At 39.2% G+C, this 15,287-nt stretch overlaps 1 protein-coding gene across 1 annotated transcript in view; it reads right to left on the bottom strand.

Moving 5' to 3' along the window:
* The window catches only part of mrpl1 (mitochondrial ribosomal protein L1), a 43,771-nt gene that overhangs the window by 2,946 nt on the left and 25,538 nt on the right, over positions 1-15,287 (bottom strand). The window contains exon 7 of the mRNA XM_048537944.2: positions 12,886-12,986. Coding sequence (XP_048393901.1) covers positions 12,886-12,986 — 101 coding nt within the window. The remainder of the gene's footprint in view (positions 1-12,885; positions 12,987-15,287) is intronic.

Raw genomic sequence — 15,287 nt, 5'->3', positions numbered from 1 at the left:
TCCCTCCCCCCATCCCCCTCTCTGATGAAGGGTCTAGGCCCGAAACGTCAGCTTTTGTGCTCCTGAGATGCTGCTTGGCCTGCTGTGTTCATCCAGCCTCACATTTTATTATCTTGGAATCTCCAGCATCTGCAGTTCCCATTATCTCTGACACCAACATAAATATTGGTTCAATGAAGGAGATAGAACAATTTGCATTAGCTATCTACAATAATGCAATTTAAAACTATCATATATACTTGAATAATTTTAGTGAGTCTATGGTTGGTTCATTCATGTGTCTATTTCTATTTCACTTTAATTGTGGCATTAACAGCGTAATTTAGCGAAATAGGCAACTGTTGGTGTAAAAATATTGAACAAAATGGAATATAAATGAAGTACAATTTCACATGTTTGAACAGCAATGAGCTGATTCTTTATTATCTTTACATCACTGCAAAGTGTTATCAGAATTATTTTTAAAATGTCATGATTTCAAAGATCATGATTAACTACACAGATTCTTTATTTAAAATACTGGGAAAGATAATTTGCATGAGTTATCAGATCAAAAAGTGCAAAGGAGCAATTTTAATATGCCTAGGGAATAAAAGTACCGAATCAGTCTTGATGAAAGAGTAATCGTACAATGTTAAGGTGGGGATTGTTTATATACCAAAGCAATATGCATCTTTTCTTTCCAACAAAAGCAATACGTTTTCGTGTTTTATTCTCCAGTTTTAGTTCTGATTGCATGCAAATAATTATTCTCTGACTCTGGCATCACTGAATTCAGTTGAAGAGGAGTATCCTTTGCACACCAGATATCAAGTCTAAGCTGTAATAAGAATCATTTAAATCTGATCCTGAGGAGGTAAATAAAGCAGCTCTTTGCCAACTCTCAATCTCCACAAAACTGTCATAAAGATATTATCGTAAAAGTTATAAAATATCTTAATTACGTAAATACAAACTTGCAGCAAGACTCTTGAAAATAGAGATTTTTTTGCATGAGTTTATGCAGAAACTGCAATCCATTTCTAGTTTAAAGCTGCTCAATACTCGTTTAATTCCTCATATTTTTCTTTACATTACCAAGTAACCTAATTTACTGAACTTGTGAGAATTGCCAGGCTTCATACTTTAAAGATATTGTTCAGATTTACTATAATGAACGCAGCATTCACTGAATAAAAGCTAAACTAAACACCATAAATATCATCAGCAAAGTAATTCGTGCACTAAGAAATTCAATGGCGTTTAGACTTTGGAAACAAACTCAGTTTTACCAGGTAGAAAAACATGTACTGAAGTTTGCAATCGCTATTTTAGGTTGGCCTTTAGAAACATGTAAAACATTCAGCAGAGAATAAAACCATTTGGCTCATCAAGTAATGCTGATTCTGATTCTACATGCAACCTATCCAAGTATTTTTCAAATGCAATGGTGTTTCTGCCTCCACCATAAGACCCTAAGATGTAGGGACAGAACTTGATCAGACTGCATACGTGAGGAATTGTGAGCCGTATCTAAGTAAATATTTACTGGCATTGCAGGGAGTCCAGAGGAGGTTTACAAGAATAATCCCATGTGTCATACAAGGATGGTTGAGGAATCTGGATCTGCACATGACTGAAGCTTACAGAATACTGAGAGGACCAAATGGAGTAGTCGGAGATGTGGACAGAGCTAGGTCAGTTCTTGATTGGCAAGTAGATCAAAAGGTTATTGGGAGAAGGAGGGAGAATAGGGTTGAGAAATATATGAGCCATGGTCAAATGGCACAGCAGACTTGATGGGCTGAATGGCCTCATTCTGTTCCTCTGTCTAAATCTTATTCATTCTATAAAGTCTGCTGCAACATTCAATAAGAGCAAGGCCGATTTGAAAATTCTTAACTCCCATTTTCCTGTCTTCTCCCCATAATCCTTGATCTCCTTACTGATTAGAAATCCATCTAACTCAGTTTTAATACACTTACTTAACCAGCCTCTACCGCCCTCTATATGGTAAAGAATTTCAGATAAACTAATGTCCAAGAGAAGAAAATCCTCCTCTTCTCTGTCTTAAATATGCAACTCCTTAGTCGGAGATTATGCCATCTGGTTATAGACACTCCCACAAGGGAAAACAACTTTCTGCATCAACCCTGTTAAGTTGCTGAAAAATCTTGTTTCTTTCAGTATGGTTGCCCATCATTGTTTAACTATACCAGTCCAGGCCCAATCTACTCAACCTGTCCGCGTAACACAGTCCTTCCATACCCAGCATCAGCCTAATGAACCTTCTCTTAACTGTCCCCTATGCCAGTATATCTTTCTTTTAGATAAGGGGCCAAAAACTGTTCACAGTATTCCAGATGTGGCCTGACCAGTGCCTCGTATAGTTTTAGCAAAGCAGCTCTACTTTTACACTCCACTTCCTTTGGAAGAAAGGCCACCATTTCATTTGACTTCCACTTTTAAGGCAGGGAATTCCAGATCTCCAGCAACCTTTGTATTCTTGCTTAGCAAGAATGTAATGCACCTAGTCAATATAGAATAAAAGTATTTTACTACAATATTTGTCTTGCACCTAAATCATTCCATTGACCAAACTTCACAAGTGCTTGGGTATCCTATAACCACATATCTGGATACCAAAAAGACTTACAAACCAAAGATCTCTTCGAAAGCGGACCTGAACGGATCCAAAAGCGAAGTTGTTTTCCCCAAAAGTTCCAAACTCAGATCCATTTGACTAAGCAAAGCTTTTTTCAAAAGGGCCTGAAAGAAGCTGAATGTAACTATTTCCAAAAACTGTAAATATTCTTTATCCAAAAAAAAGTTGGTCAAGGTTTTGAATGAAAGAATTCTGACCTGTATTCCTGGATTCCTTTTTTTCATTATTCATTGATGGGATGAGGGCACCGCTGGTCAACAGCATTTATTGCCCATCAGGCAGTTAAGTGTCAACCACAATGCTGAGAGTCTGGAGTTATATGTAGGCCAGACCAAGTAAGGATAGCAGTTTCCTTTCCTATAGGACATCAGTGATCCAGATGTGCTTTTCCTAACAACTGGCAATAGATTCATTATTAAATTCTTAATTCCAGATATTTATTGAATTCAAATTCCACCATCTGCCGTGGTGGGATTCAAACAAGGGTACCTAAACTGTTATCTGGGTCTAATGGTAGTATCACTGGACTATCATGTCCCTGCTTGCATTAATCAATTACACCAGCACCTGGATTTATAAAGTCACATCTGTAGAGAATATAAATAAAATATTTGAATTCACGGTTATATTTTACTAAGAAGCAAAAATATACTTAAAAGCTTTCAAATGCATGGCCATATCTGGTATATCTCTGTGCATTTGATTTAAAAATAATAGAAGTTTGTATTTTAAGACCATTAGACATCGGAACAGAAATTAGGCTTTTTAGCCTGTCAAGTCTGCTCTGCCATTCAATCATGGCTGATAAATTCCCCAACTGCATTCTCCTGCTTTCTCCCCATAATCCTTGATCCCCTAGATAATCAAGAACCTATCTATCACAGTTTTAAATGTATTCAATGACTTGGCCTCCACAGCTTTCAATTCCATTGATTCACTACTCTCTGGCTGAAGTAGTTTCTATTTATCTCCACTCTAAAAGGTCTTCCCTTTACTCTAAAGCTGTGCCCGCAGGTCCTAGTCTCTCCTACCAATGGAAGCATCTTCTCAACATTCACTCTGTCCAGACCATTCAGTATTCTGTAAGTTTCAATTAGGTCCCCCTCATCCTTCTGAATTCCAATGAGTATAGTCCCAGAGTCCTCAAACATTCCTCATATTGTTATGCTTCTGGGACCATTCTCGTGAATGTCCTCTGAACCTGCTCCAGGACCACTACATCCTTCCTGAGATATGGGGCCTAAAACTGCACACAGTACTCCAAATGTGGCCTGACCAGAGCCTTATAAAGTCTCAGTAGTACATTCCTGCTTTTATAATCAAGTCCTCTCAAAATAAATGCCGACATTGCATTTGCTTCTCTGACTACTGACTCGACCTGCAAGTTTACCTTGACAGAATTCTGGACTAGAACTCCCAAGTCTCTTTGCACTTCAGACTTCTGAACTTTCTCCCTATTTAGAAAATAGTCCATGCTTTTATTCCTCCTACCAAAATGCATGACCTCTCACTTGCCCACATTGTACTCCATCTGCCACTTCTTTTGCCCACTCTCCTAACCTGTCCAAATCCTTCTGCAGCGTCCCCACCTCCTCAATACTACCTATCATTCCAACTAACTTTGTATTGTTTGCAAACCTAGCCAGAATGCCCATAGTACCTTCATCGATATCATTTGTGTATGAAGTGAAAAGATATGGTCCTAACACTGACGCTTGCGGAACACCACTTGTCATCAGCTGCTATCCTGAGAAAGACCCTTTTATCCCCACCTTCTGCTTCCTGCCAGACAGCTAATCTTCTATCCATGCGAGCATCTTGTCTCTAACACCATGGGCCCTTATCTTACTCAGCAGCCTCCTGTGCAGCACCTTGTCAAAGGCCCCCTTGAAGTCCAGGTAGATAACATCCATTGGCTGTCCTTGGTCTACCCTGCTCGTTACTTTCTCAAAAGAATTCTGGCAGATTTGTCAGGTATGACCTCCTCTTGATGAAACCATGCTGACTTTGCCCTTGTTTACCATACACTTCCAAACAGTCAGAAATTTCATCCTTGACAATAGACTCCAAAATTTTACCCAAGACCATGGTTGGGCTAATCGGCCTGTAATTTTCTGTCTTTTGCCTTACTCCTTTTTTAAAAACACGGGTTGTCACAATAGTGATTTTTCAGTCCTCTGGGAACCTCCCTGACTCTAATGATTCCAGAAAGATCACCACTAATGCTTCCACTACTTCTTCAGCTATCTCTATTTTATTCAGCATTAACTTATTTACTCAGAAGTTCTGCAGCATAATGGATACTTAACTAAGAAGTATAAAAGTTCAAGGTTTTGCTAAATAACTACTACCAATTTTAATCTTGGACAGTTCTGCAATCTCTTCAGTGTTGTTCAAAAATGTCAAATTGGCTAGGTACTTATGTTGAGCATAAACCCAGTAGAAACAAAGATTTTCTTTTCAGGAAAAATAAAATTTTAGCTTTATGTAAATTATTGCACATTTCCCAGGCATGCTTGCACTTGTCATCCTTAAACATATAAAAACACGCGTTGAATTTGAATCCACAGTAAAATAAAAGACAAGTCAAAATTAATATGCCACAATATAATCAGAAAACGTACAAGATAAACCTACATGAAATTAACATAATCCTTTCCAGCAAAGGCTTCCAAGCAGCACTGAACAATTAACACTGACTGTATTCCAAATCACTGTAAAGGTGTCACAGACTCATGAAATACATCTTGTTATAGAATGCCACCGTCCAACAATCAAACCTCGATGAAGCATTCTTAACCCCATAAACCAATGTTTCCAAACCAGATTATGAAATAGATTGTACTATGTTCAAACTTTTGTTTGGCAACCCAGCTGCTGAAGGAGTACAGTATCTCAGTTTTGGTACCTCACTGTGCCTTTTTTCTGTCAAACGTTCCAAAACACACACTTCATATAATCTGTCCACAGTCCATGTCATGCACTTTCTGAAAATTCTTCAGCTGGCAGAGACTGGTTTTCCATTTGGTGATTGTCATTTTGTGGTTTACAACAAATTGAATACAGAAGTAAAAGGCACACAATGACGTACAGCCCCACGATCAGCCAAACTACAGAACCAAAGATAGCAAAACAAATCTGTCCCTTTTTCATTTTGTCAAACTACTATTGGGGCTTTAATTTAGACAAGCTGAGACCGAAAGGATTATAAACTGACTGGATATAGTCGCATCAAGAAAATCACATTCTCCAGTAGCTGTAATCAAACAGGGTTTCTGCCCTCTGAATGCTGCAGTTGCTAGAGTTACCGTAAAAGCAAGCAGCTGCGCAATCGTGGCCTTCGTGGCTCAAAGTTCAGTTGAATTTTAAATACATATTCATATTGTGATACATCTAAAAGAAATTATAAATCCTGAAACCTTAGGTCAAAAGCTTGTGCGTAGTTTTTACTGTCACATTATTCAATAATTGGCATGAAACTATTGGGAGTGATGGATCTACAATCAAATGAATCACAGCTCTTTTACAAAATAAAATGCAAAAAGTAACTACTGCCTTAATGAGACAATAATGTTAAACTTTACCATTAATTTTTCTAAAAGTATTTCCATTTCAACAAAGTGAAGAAGTATTTTCCATCAAATACTAAATGCGGCAACTGGTGGTAATATTCTCATGCCACTACCATGTTTGCAGCATTGTGGTGTGCCACCTACAGTTACAAGAGCATAGATTATCCTCTGCTTCCAAAGGGACTTGTGGTGTCATGATAGTATCCCTACATTTGAACAAGGAGACCCAGGTTCAAGTCCTACCTGCTCCAGAGATGTGTAATAACAGCCACTCATTTTTTTACTGCAGTACTCAAATTTACCACAAAGTGGCACTGTAGCAGCACATTTGCCAGAAAATGATAAGTATTAAGTATTAAATACAAACTCGGGCTACACTCTCTCCTATGTTAACCACATATGTTCTGCTCCTGTGACTGGCTCCCCAGGCAAGACCCCTTGGTTCAACGGAAGTTTTGTCACCAGAGCTGAGCAACACATCCCAAACATTTGTTAAGTGGCTGCTCAGGCTAATTTTTTTTTAAAACCAACTCTGTTGATCGTACTGCTCTTATTGCTGCCACTTTCAATAACCTTGTGGTAGGTACCAGAAGGGGGGGCAAAAGGTCAATTGTCCATACTGACTCCACCCCTGCCACCAATCATCATCTGATTGCCACTCCAATACTTTTTTTTCTTAACTTGTCCTGGTTCTCCACATTTCTGCCAGAAATTCCAAATCAGGGCTCTTGAGAAATGTGGCACACCTGATCTGACTGCTTTCTACTCAGCATGATATCAGCGCTGGAAGCCAAGCAAAGCCTCAGTCGTACACCTCAAACTGCAAATTCCAAGGTTTACAGGTTCTACAGGCACACTGACGAGCTGTGGAGAGAAGATACATCTGGCAGGGCAGGGTTGAGGATTAAGGGTGGCAGGTGGGTAGATATAAAGTGGCAGGGAACAGGAAGGTGTTCAGAATAGGTGGCAGCAATGACCTCCAAAAATCCAAATTGCCCAGAAAATTCACTCATTCAGCAACCAAAGAAAATACCCCTGCAAATAGAATTAGAGGAATTGGTGAGAAGCTACTGCACCATCACAGGGTGTTATTCTCCTATGACTGCTCCTAATGGGCTCTGAACAGTTTTTAGCAGCTAGGGCAGCAGTGGGGGAGTCAGTGGCGAAGCTGAGCTCTTTTCAGGACAAGAGTGTTGAGGTGTGGGAGCAGGCAGCTGTTTTGCTGAGACCAGCAGGGTACGCCAGAGTAGCCTTTTTGCTGAGGTGGGATGGAAAGCCTTCTTTTGCGTAGGCTGCTGTTTGGATGCCAGGTCTTTAGGTGGGGGTGTTCGGCCGGTGAAGGAGGCTGCAAAGGTGGGAGGGGTGCAACAGAATGAAAAGGCTGCAAGGATGCTGGGGAAGGAACGTATGCTGAGTGAGGATGGAAAGACAAGATATATGGGTCAGTGAGAGATGGGAAGTACGTAACAGGGTAGGAAGAGCTCAGGAGGCTGCAAGTAAATGGAGTGGCCAGAGACTACAAGGAAGGTTGGTAGGGAGAGGGAAGGCTAAAGTCAGGCAATAAAAAAGGCTACAAAGAAGACAGACCTATTTTAAACTTGTTAATAAAGCAAATAACGAGGGAGTTTGGAAAACTAGAAATCACTGAGCAAATTAAGTATGTGCAAATGAATATGGTATCTCTTAACTTAAGATGACAAATATTCAGCATTTGCTCTATGAATACTATTCTAATTAGCGCTGTTGAATTATTAATATTGAGATATGAGCTGCAGTAAAAACAATGTACAAATTGCCTCATTAAAATATTCCACCTTTGAGAATGTGTGATGGAAACAGATTAGCTGTGACACTGCCAATTTGAAATGGTGTGTTTAGGGTGATGACAATGTATGTGTACAAAAATGTCAGTTATGTTGAAAAAAAACTTTGCTAATCTATGCCTGTTGCGCCAAATACTGTTGTATCTAGGATTTTAATGCTTTCCTTACATCTTGTTAATTTAAGGTTCATGGGATTAACAATTATTGGGAACATTGAAAAAATTTTTGATTCTGCTTCTGAGCGAATCCAGCACACAAATACACATGTTCCATGTTACAACATGAATGCATTGCCTAATGAAGGAGACAGAGAGTGAAAAGTAGCCTCTGAAAGCCAGACAATAGCCCATAATTCTAGAGTATTGGGGCAAGGGGTCACATATTATGGCCTGGTATAGTAGATTGGCAGAGAGGGGGCTGCTGTCATTCAGTCATAAGTCAGGCTGGTTGAGTGTGGTCTAACTCAAGAGCTGGAGATGTTTTTAGACGATTCCAGACCAATATTCCTTCTAAGCTGCAGCTCGGAAGGTTTCATTCAATGTTTCTCAATGTGAAAGGGTCCTTTGAATGTATTGACTCAATTTTATTCAGTTATGGGCACAGACTTTCCATAAAATATCAAAGGAAATATTTCTAATAAATCATTATTCATTGGTAGATAATAGGTTTCTCATGGTTTTTCTAATTTGGTCAGTAAAATATAGCAATGTAAAAATGTGACAAAACAACACTGTGTAGGTATGAATAATTATTCAGAATCACAGAATCCTGACATTCATTATAGAAAGCAGATTACACCATACCGCAGCGTAAATAGCTCAAACTCGCTAAAATGTTCAAAGTTGTAATGCAGTTTTAAATAATAAAATGTGAGGCTGGATGAACACAGCAGGCCAAGCAGCATCTCAGGAGCACAAAAGCTGACGTTTCGGGCCTAGACCCTCTCTGATGAAGGGTCTAGGCCCGAAACGTCAGCTTTTGTGCTCCTGAGATGCTGCTTGGCCTGCTGTGTTCATCCAGCCTCACATTTTATTATCTTGGAATCTCCAGCATCTGCAGTTCCCATTATCTCTGATGCAGTTTTAAATGTTGTTTTAATTAGATCAGGCAATGAATAACACAGTTAATGCTAATATGCACTGCACAGGGAAGAGCATTTTGAAAACATTAGACAATGGCTATTCTGCATTATTGTTGCACCTTTTAAGAAATACTATCATGATGGGTTACGATTTTATCATCAGTTCTATCCAAATATTTTTTCATCATAGCTAATCTCTCCTATTGCACTATCATTCCAAATGGGCCCCAAAGTCAGTGTTAACAGGGTATCATCACTTGGAGGCATCACCACAGATTTGGTTATTGTTTTCGTATATCCTTACACTCATAGAGCAGATGTTGCTGAATTGCAATCTCTAAAAGCTGCACCAAATATTTTTAAAACACTCCTGCAAGGAATATTGGCAGTAACTATGTTACTCATTGATCATTAATTTAAACGGAATTAGCTAAGGCAAACATGAGATCTTGCCGATTTGAATATCACTACATCAAGGACTGCAGTTTCTCACTGGGACCCAACTGAATGTATTTCAATTGTTTCAAATCTTAGAGAAACCTGCAAAATTCGTGAACATGAACTTAACCCAGTACCAGTGAAAGAACAGCATTACAGTTCCAAATCAGGCTAGTAAGTGATTTAGAGGGGAATCTGCAAGTGGTAGTGTTTCTAAGCATCTGCTGCCATTGTCCTGAAAGATGGTAGATGATGATTATGGGCCTGAAATTTATGTCAAAGGAGCCTGTGTAAACTCACCCAATACATCTTGTTGATGATGTATATTGTTGCCACTGTATATTGGTGGCAAAGGCAGTGAATGCATGAGGACGTGGTGCCAAACAAATGGGCTTCTTTAAACTGGATGAGGTTAAGCTTCGAGTGATGATGAAGTTGCACACATTAAAGGCAATTGAACAGTATTCCACATCAGTCATGACTGGTGCCTTGTACATGGTGGACAGGCCTTAGGGTGTCAGCAGGTGAGTTACATGCTGAAGAATTCCTCATCTTTATCTGCTTTAGTTGCATTTCCATTTCTCACCTTATGAAAGTGGTAAGATCAACAATGCAGCAGTTGAAAATAGTTCTGCCTTGGGTACTACTTTCAGGAAATCTTGCAGAGATGTTACAGAACTGAGACGTTTGACCTCCAATGACAAGGGTGACTTGACTGCATTGTCAACAACCCCTTCCATTACTCTGCCAATGAGTGAAAATAGACTGATTGGTTAGTAATTCAACAGACTGAATTTGTCCTGCATTTTGTAGACTGAACAGACCCTGGGAAATATTCCAAATTGTTGGCTGGATGCCAAAGTTGTAGCCGCACAGGAACAGCTTAAGGAGCACTAGTCTTCAGTACTATTTTGGAATACTGCCAGGACCCATAGCCTTTGCAATATCCAGTGCAGTTCAGCTCTTTCTTGATATCACATGGAGTGAATCGGAATGACTGACTGGAATCTGGGCCTTCAGGAGAAAGGTAGAGATGGGTCATACACACGGCACTTCTGGCTGAAAGAAGTTAAATGTTTCAACCTCATTTGCAGCACTGAGGTGCTGGACTCTGCCATCATTAAGAATGGGTGTTTTTGTGAATCCTCCTCCTGTTCGTTTTATTCTCCACCATTCATGCCTGGATGTGGCAGAACTGCTGTGCCTAGATCTGATCTGGTGGTTGTGGGATTGCTTTAATCTGTACAAAATGCTGCTTCTGCTGTTTGGTGTGCAAGTAGTCCTGTGTTGTAGCTTCACCAAGAATGGTCTAATTTTTACTTGTTCCTGCCATTCCTTCTTGCTCTCTTCATTAAACTAGCACGGGTTCTATCAGCTTGATGATGTTAATGGTGGGGTGGTGAAATATGCTGCTGTTATTACCTACACCTTAAATATTACTATGCAGAGTTAGGTCATTCAGCCCATCGAGTTGCTCTTCCATTTGATCATGTCAAGAAAAAAAATAAGTCATCCAATTTGGTAGGAAAAACAAAGTGTTTTTTTAAACCAATGACAGGTTGAAAAGTGTTGAGCTTTAAAGTGAACAGGGTATCCATGTGTCACAAAGTTAACATGTAGGAACAGCGGGGCAATTTAGAAAAATGGAATGTTGGTCTTTACTCCAGGAGGATTTCAGTGCAGAAGTAAACAAACATTCTAGAGAACCTTGGTGAGACCACATCTGGAATACCGTGTGCAGTTTTGATCACCTTGTGAAGAAACAATAAACTTTACATGGAGAAAATGCAAAAAAAGTTGATTAAACTAATCCCTGGGGTGGAAGGAGCATTCTATGAAATAAAATTAAGTAGACTGGGTCTATATGCTCAGGTACTCACACTAAAGCATACAAAATTCCTACAGGATTTTACAGGGTAGATTATTAAAGGATATTTCCCTGGGTGGGAAGACATCTAGAATCAAGGGATAAAACCCCAGAATAAGGGAGCAAGTAATTCAAGACTGAATGAAGAAGAATTTCTTCATTCAGGGGGTGGTAAAGCTTTGGAATTCTCTGTCCAAGAGGGCTGTGAAAGCCCACTCATACAGCATGTGCAAGACTGAGAGTGACAGAATTCTACACATTAAAAGCATAAAGAGATGTAGGGATAGTGTAGGAAAATGTTGTCAAAATGGATAAGCCACCAAAATCACTGAATTGTGCAGTTGAGTCAAAGGCTTATTCCTGCTTCTGTTTCTTACTTTTTTTGAAAACCAGGGACGTGGTCTAACAGCAGTCAAGTTAAGAGGTAAAACTGAATGTTGGGGAAGGGTGGGGTAAAACCCTGAAGGCAAAAAAAAAGCATTATTTCTGAAGGACAAAGGAGGAAGAATTTAGGGGAAAAAAAAAGCAAAATGATATTTTAACAAAAGTGTTGTTATCTAAATATTTGATTACATTTTATCCTGCACATTTACCATGCCATAAGTTACAAAGCTAACTATACCTAGACAGCAGCTCCTCAAATTTATAAATCTGAGAATTTTCATTTACCATACCTTTCTCTGAGTAATTACTGATCTCAAAGTATGCTTTTATCTACGGATACACATGACTAATCTCCTGTACATAATATTTTTAGGGACGTCAAACAACAAACGGTCCCAATTTATTTCCTTTTAAACAAAAAAAAGTCTAATAATACAGCTAAGAGAGTGGCTCAGTCCGTAACATGTCTAGTGAGATATAACCTGTGGCTAATGCAATTTCACATGTTACATATGTGTGTTAAACCAACATTAAGTTTAGAGCCGAAATTTAAAAATGCAACATTTTCTTGCATGTAACTAAAAATTTGGCATATTCAGTTCATTAGTATTGTTAAACACTACTACAGGTATGAAATGAAGTAGAGATTGCAGTAAACTGAAACATAGAAGATACAACAATTATTCAAAAATAGATACTTAAGGCAATATGAGTTAGATTAGCTGAATTATTACAAATTATTTGAATTTTATCTTCAAAATTGTTGTTATTTTGTTTCCATAACCAAGCCAAATACTGAAAAATATCCAAGAATCTATTTAACAGGACAAGATTAGACTAAAATGACTGTTCAGCAGATGCTGCAAGTTATCTAAAGTGGAGATGTTAGACAAAATTTTGAAAAAGACCAGAAGGAGTTTTTACAAGTTGATTGCATTGCAAATGGATGAAAAGGCTTGACAGACAGGCTTTACAGTTCTCAGTAACATGTTTTCACAAACTGAAATGATTGGTTTACAAATTTTAAATGCTACATGCTAAGTGTAATAAGTGTTTGTCATTTTAATTCAACTTACCGTCCCAACTTTGGTTAGAATGTAACAGTCACGGTCCACCAGGTATTCATGGCCAGTTTTAAATATTTCTATCATTTCAGGAATATTATGTCCAACAGAACCTAGAAAACAAAATGATCAAATACAAAGAGGATTTAAGAGAATCGGTGATACTATAGGCTGGATTTTATGAATGACAATTTTACTTCTCCACTCTTCCCTTTTATTATAAAAGGGGTAGAGCTCTTCATTTCTGGCAGGAGATTACAATCATGGCACCTTCATAAATAAGGAGCCATACTTCCATTTTGACAGATTTCTTGCAGTATGGCATGATTAAGGAAAGGCAAAATACAACCCCCTTTTCACGTTAATAAAATGTGAGCCTGGATGAACACAGCAGGCCCAGCAGCATCTCAGGAGCACAAAAGCTGACGTTTCGGGCCTAGACCCTTCATCAGAGAGCTGAGATGCTGCTGGGCCTGCTGTGTTCATCCAGCCTCACATTTTATTATCTTGGATTCTCCAGCATCTGCAGTTCCCATTATCACTGATGAAAAGGGGTTAAAATTGTATCAGTGATAATGGGAACTGCAGATGCTGGAGAATCCAAGATAATAAAATGTGAGGCTGGATGAACACAGCAGGCCCAGCAGCATCTCAGTTCTCTGATGAAGGGTCTAGGCCCGAAACGTCAGCTTTTGTGCTCCTGAGATGCTGCTGGGCCTGCTGTGTTCATCCAGGCTCACATTTTATTATCTTGGATTCTCCAGCATCTGCAGTTCCCATTATCACTGATACAATTTTAACCCCTTTTCAAGTTCAGAATTATAGTCACTTTGAAAGCTGTTCTCAAACAGCAAGCACAGAAATTAAGTATGAAATTAGGGTGCCAAGATGGGCAAGGGTCAGGGTGCCAGGTGTTCAGATTCCAAGTGAGTAGTAGGTGGGGTCCCTGATGGAATAGGGTGTCAAGCGAGTAGACTATCAGGGAGCGAGGTTCTGAAGAAGAGTCACAGGACTCAAGATGTTAATTTTTCTCTCCACAGATTTGATTTATTATTGTCACGTGTACTGAGATACAGTGAAAAGTATTGTATTGCATGCTATGCAGGCAGATCATACCTTACATAAGAACATCAGGGTAACAGAAAAAAATGAAGAATACAGTGTTACAGCTACAGAGGAGGTACAGGGAAAGACCAACTTCACTGTATGAGAGGCCTGTTTATAGTTCTGAAAGCACCAAGGAAGAAGCTGGCCTCGAAATGGTTTGTACGTGTTTTCAAACTTTTGTACCTTCTGCTTGAAGGAAGAGGATGGAAGCGATCATAACCGAGTTTGGGAGGTCTTAAGTTATGTAGGCTGCTTTCCTGAGGCAGCTGGAAATATGGATGGAAGGCTGCATTGCATGATGGTTGCAGTATTGAGGAGAGCATTGTTATACCATCCAGACAGTATGTCTTCTATGGTGCATCTATAAAAATTGGTAAAAGTCTTTGTACACGTGCCAACTGTCCTTAGCCTTCTGAGGAAACAGAACCATTGGTTTACTTTCTTGACAATAGCATCAATGTGGATGGACCAGGACACATTGCTGGTGATACTTGCTCCAAGGAGCATGAAGCTTTCAACCAACTCCATCTCAATACCACTGATACAAAAAGGAGCAGGTCCTCTACTCCATTTCCAGAAGTTGATGACCAGCCCCTTTGTTTTGACACTGAGGGAGAGATTCTTGTCTTCACACAAGATGCTTTACACCAGCTACATCCGATGCTGCCACACTTGAGTTTTCTCAGCAATTTCTGTTTTTGTTTGTTTCAGATCACCAGCATCTGCAGTTTGTGGTTTTATTATACAAAGGCACATGATAGTGTTTTGGTAAAATCAGGATGAGTGGGAGATATTAGGTTCCTTCGGGGACGGGGGTGTGCTTTAAATCAAGATTGCATTTGATCAATAAATGTGGGTTTGAAAAAAACAGAATTGCAAACAGGTGATCTTGCAACAATATTTTTAAAAATGGGAAAAACATGAAAGTTGTGCTGGAGGTTACAAGATAGTTATGTTTTAAAATGTACCAACTTAAGGTAAAAATGAGATTTTCAAAATCATCTCAGCTCAGGATGTTTGGAGTCCGGTTGCCATGGGAGTGAAACTTGAACAAGAAACCTGTTGAAATCAAATGTTAGGAGATAGTAGGAACTGCAGATGCTGGAGAATCCAAGATAACAAAGTGTGGAGCTGGATGAACACAGCAGGCCAAGCAGCATCTCAGGAGCACAAAAGTTGACATTTCGGGCCTAGACCCTTCATCAGAGAGCATCTTTGTTATCTTGAAATCAAATGTTAGTTTTGACACATCTTCCAGAATGATTCAGAGTAAGCTTTTGTAAGACACAGCAGTAGAGACAAAGAAG

The sequence above is a fragment of the Stegostoma tigrinum genome, chromosome 1, assembly GCF_030684315.1.
Source record: "Stegostoma tigrinum isolate sSteTig4 chromosome 1, sSteTig4.hap1, whole genome shotgun sequence".
Taxonomy (NCBI): domain Eukaryota; kingdom Metazoa; phylum Chordata; class Chondrichthyes; order Orectolobiformes; family Stegostomatidae; genus Stegostoma; species Stegostoma tigrinum.
This window is presented reverse-complemented; position numbering and strand designations above follow the sequence as displayed.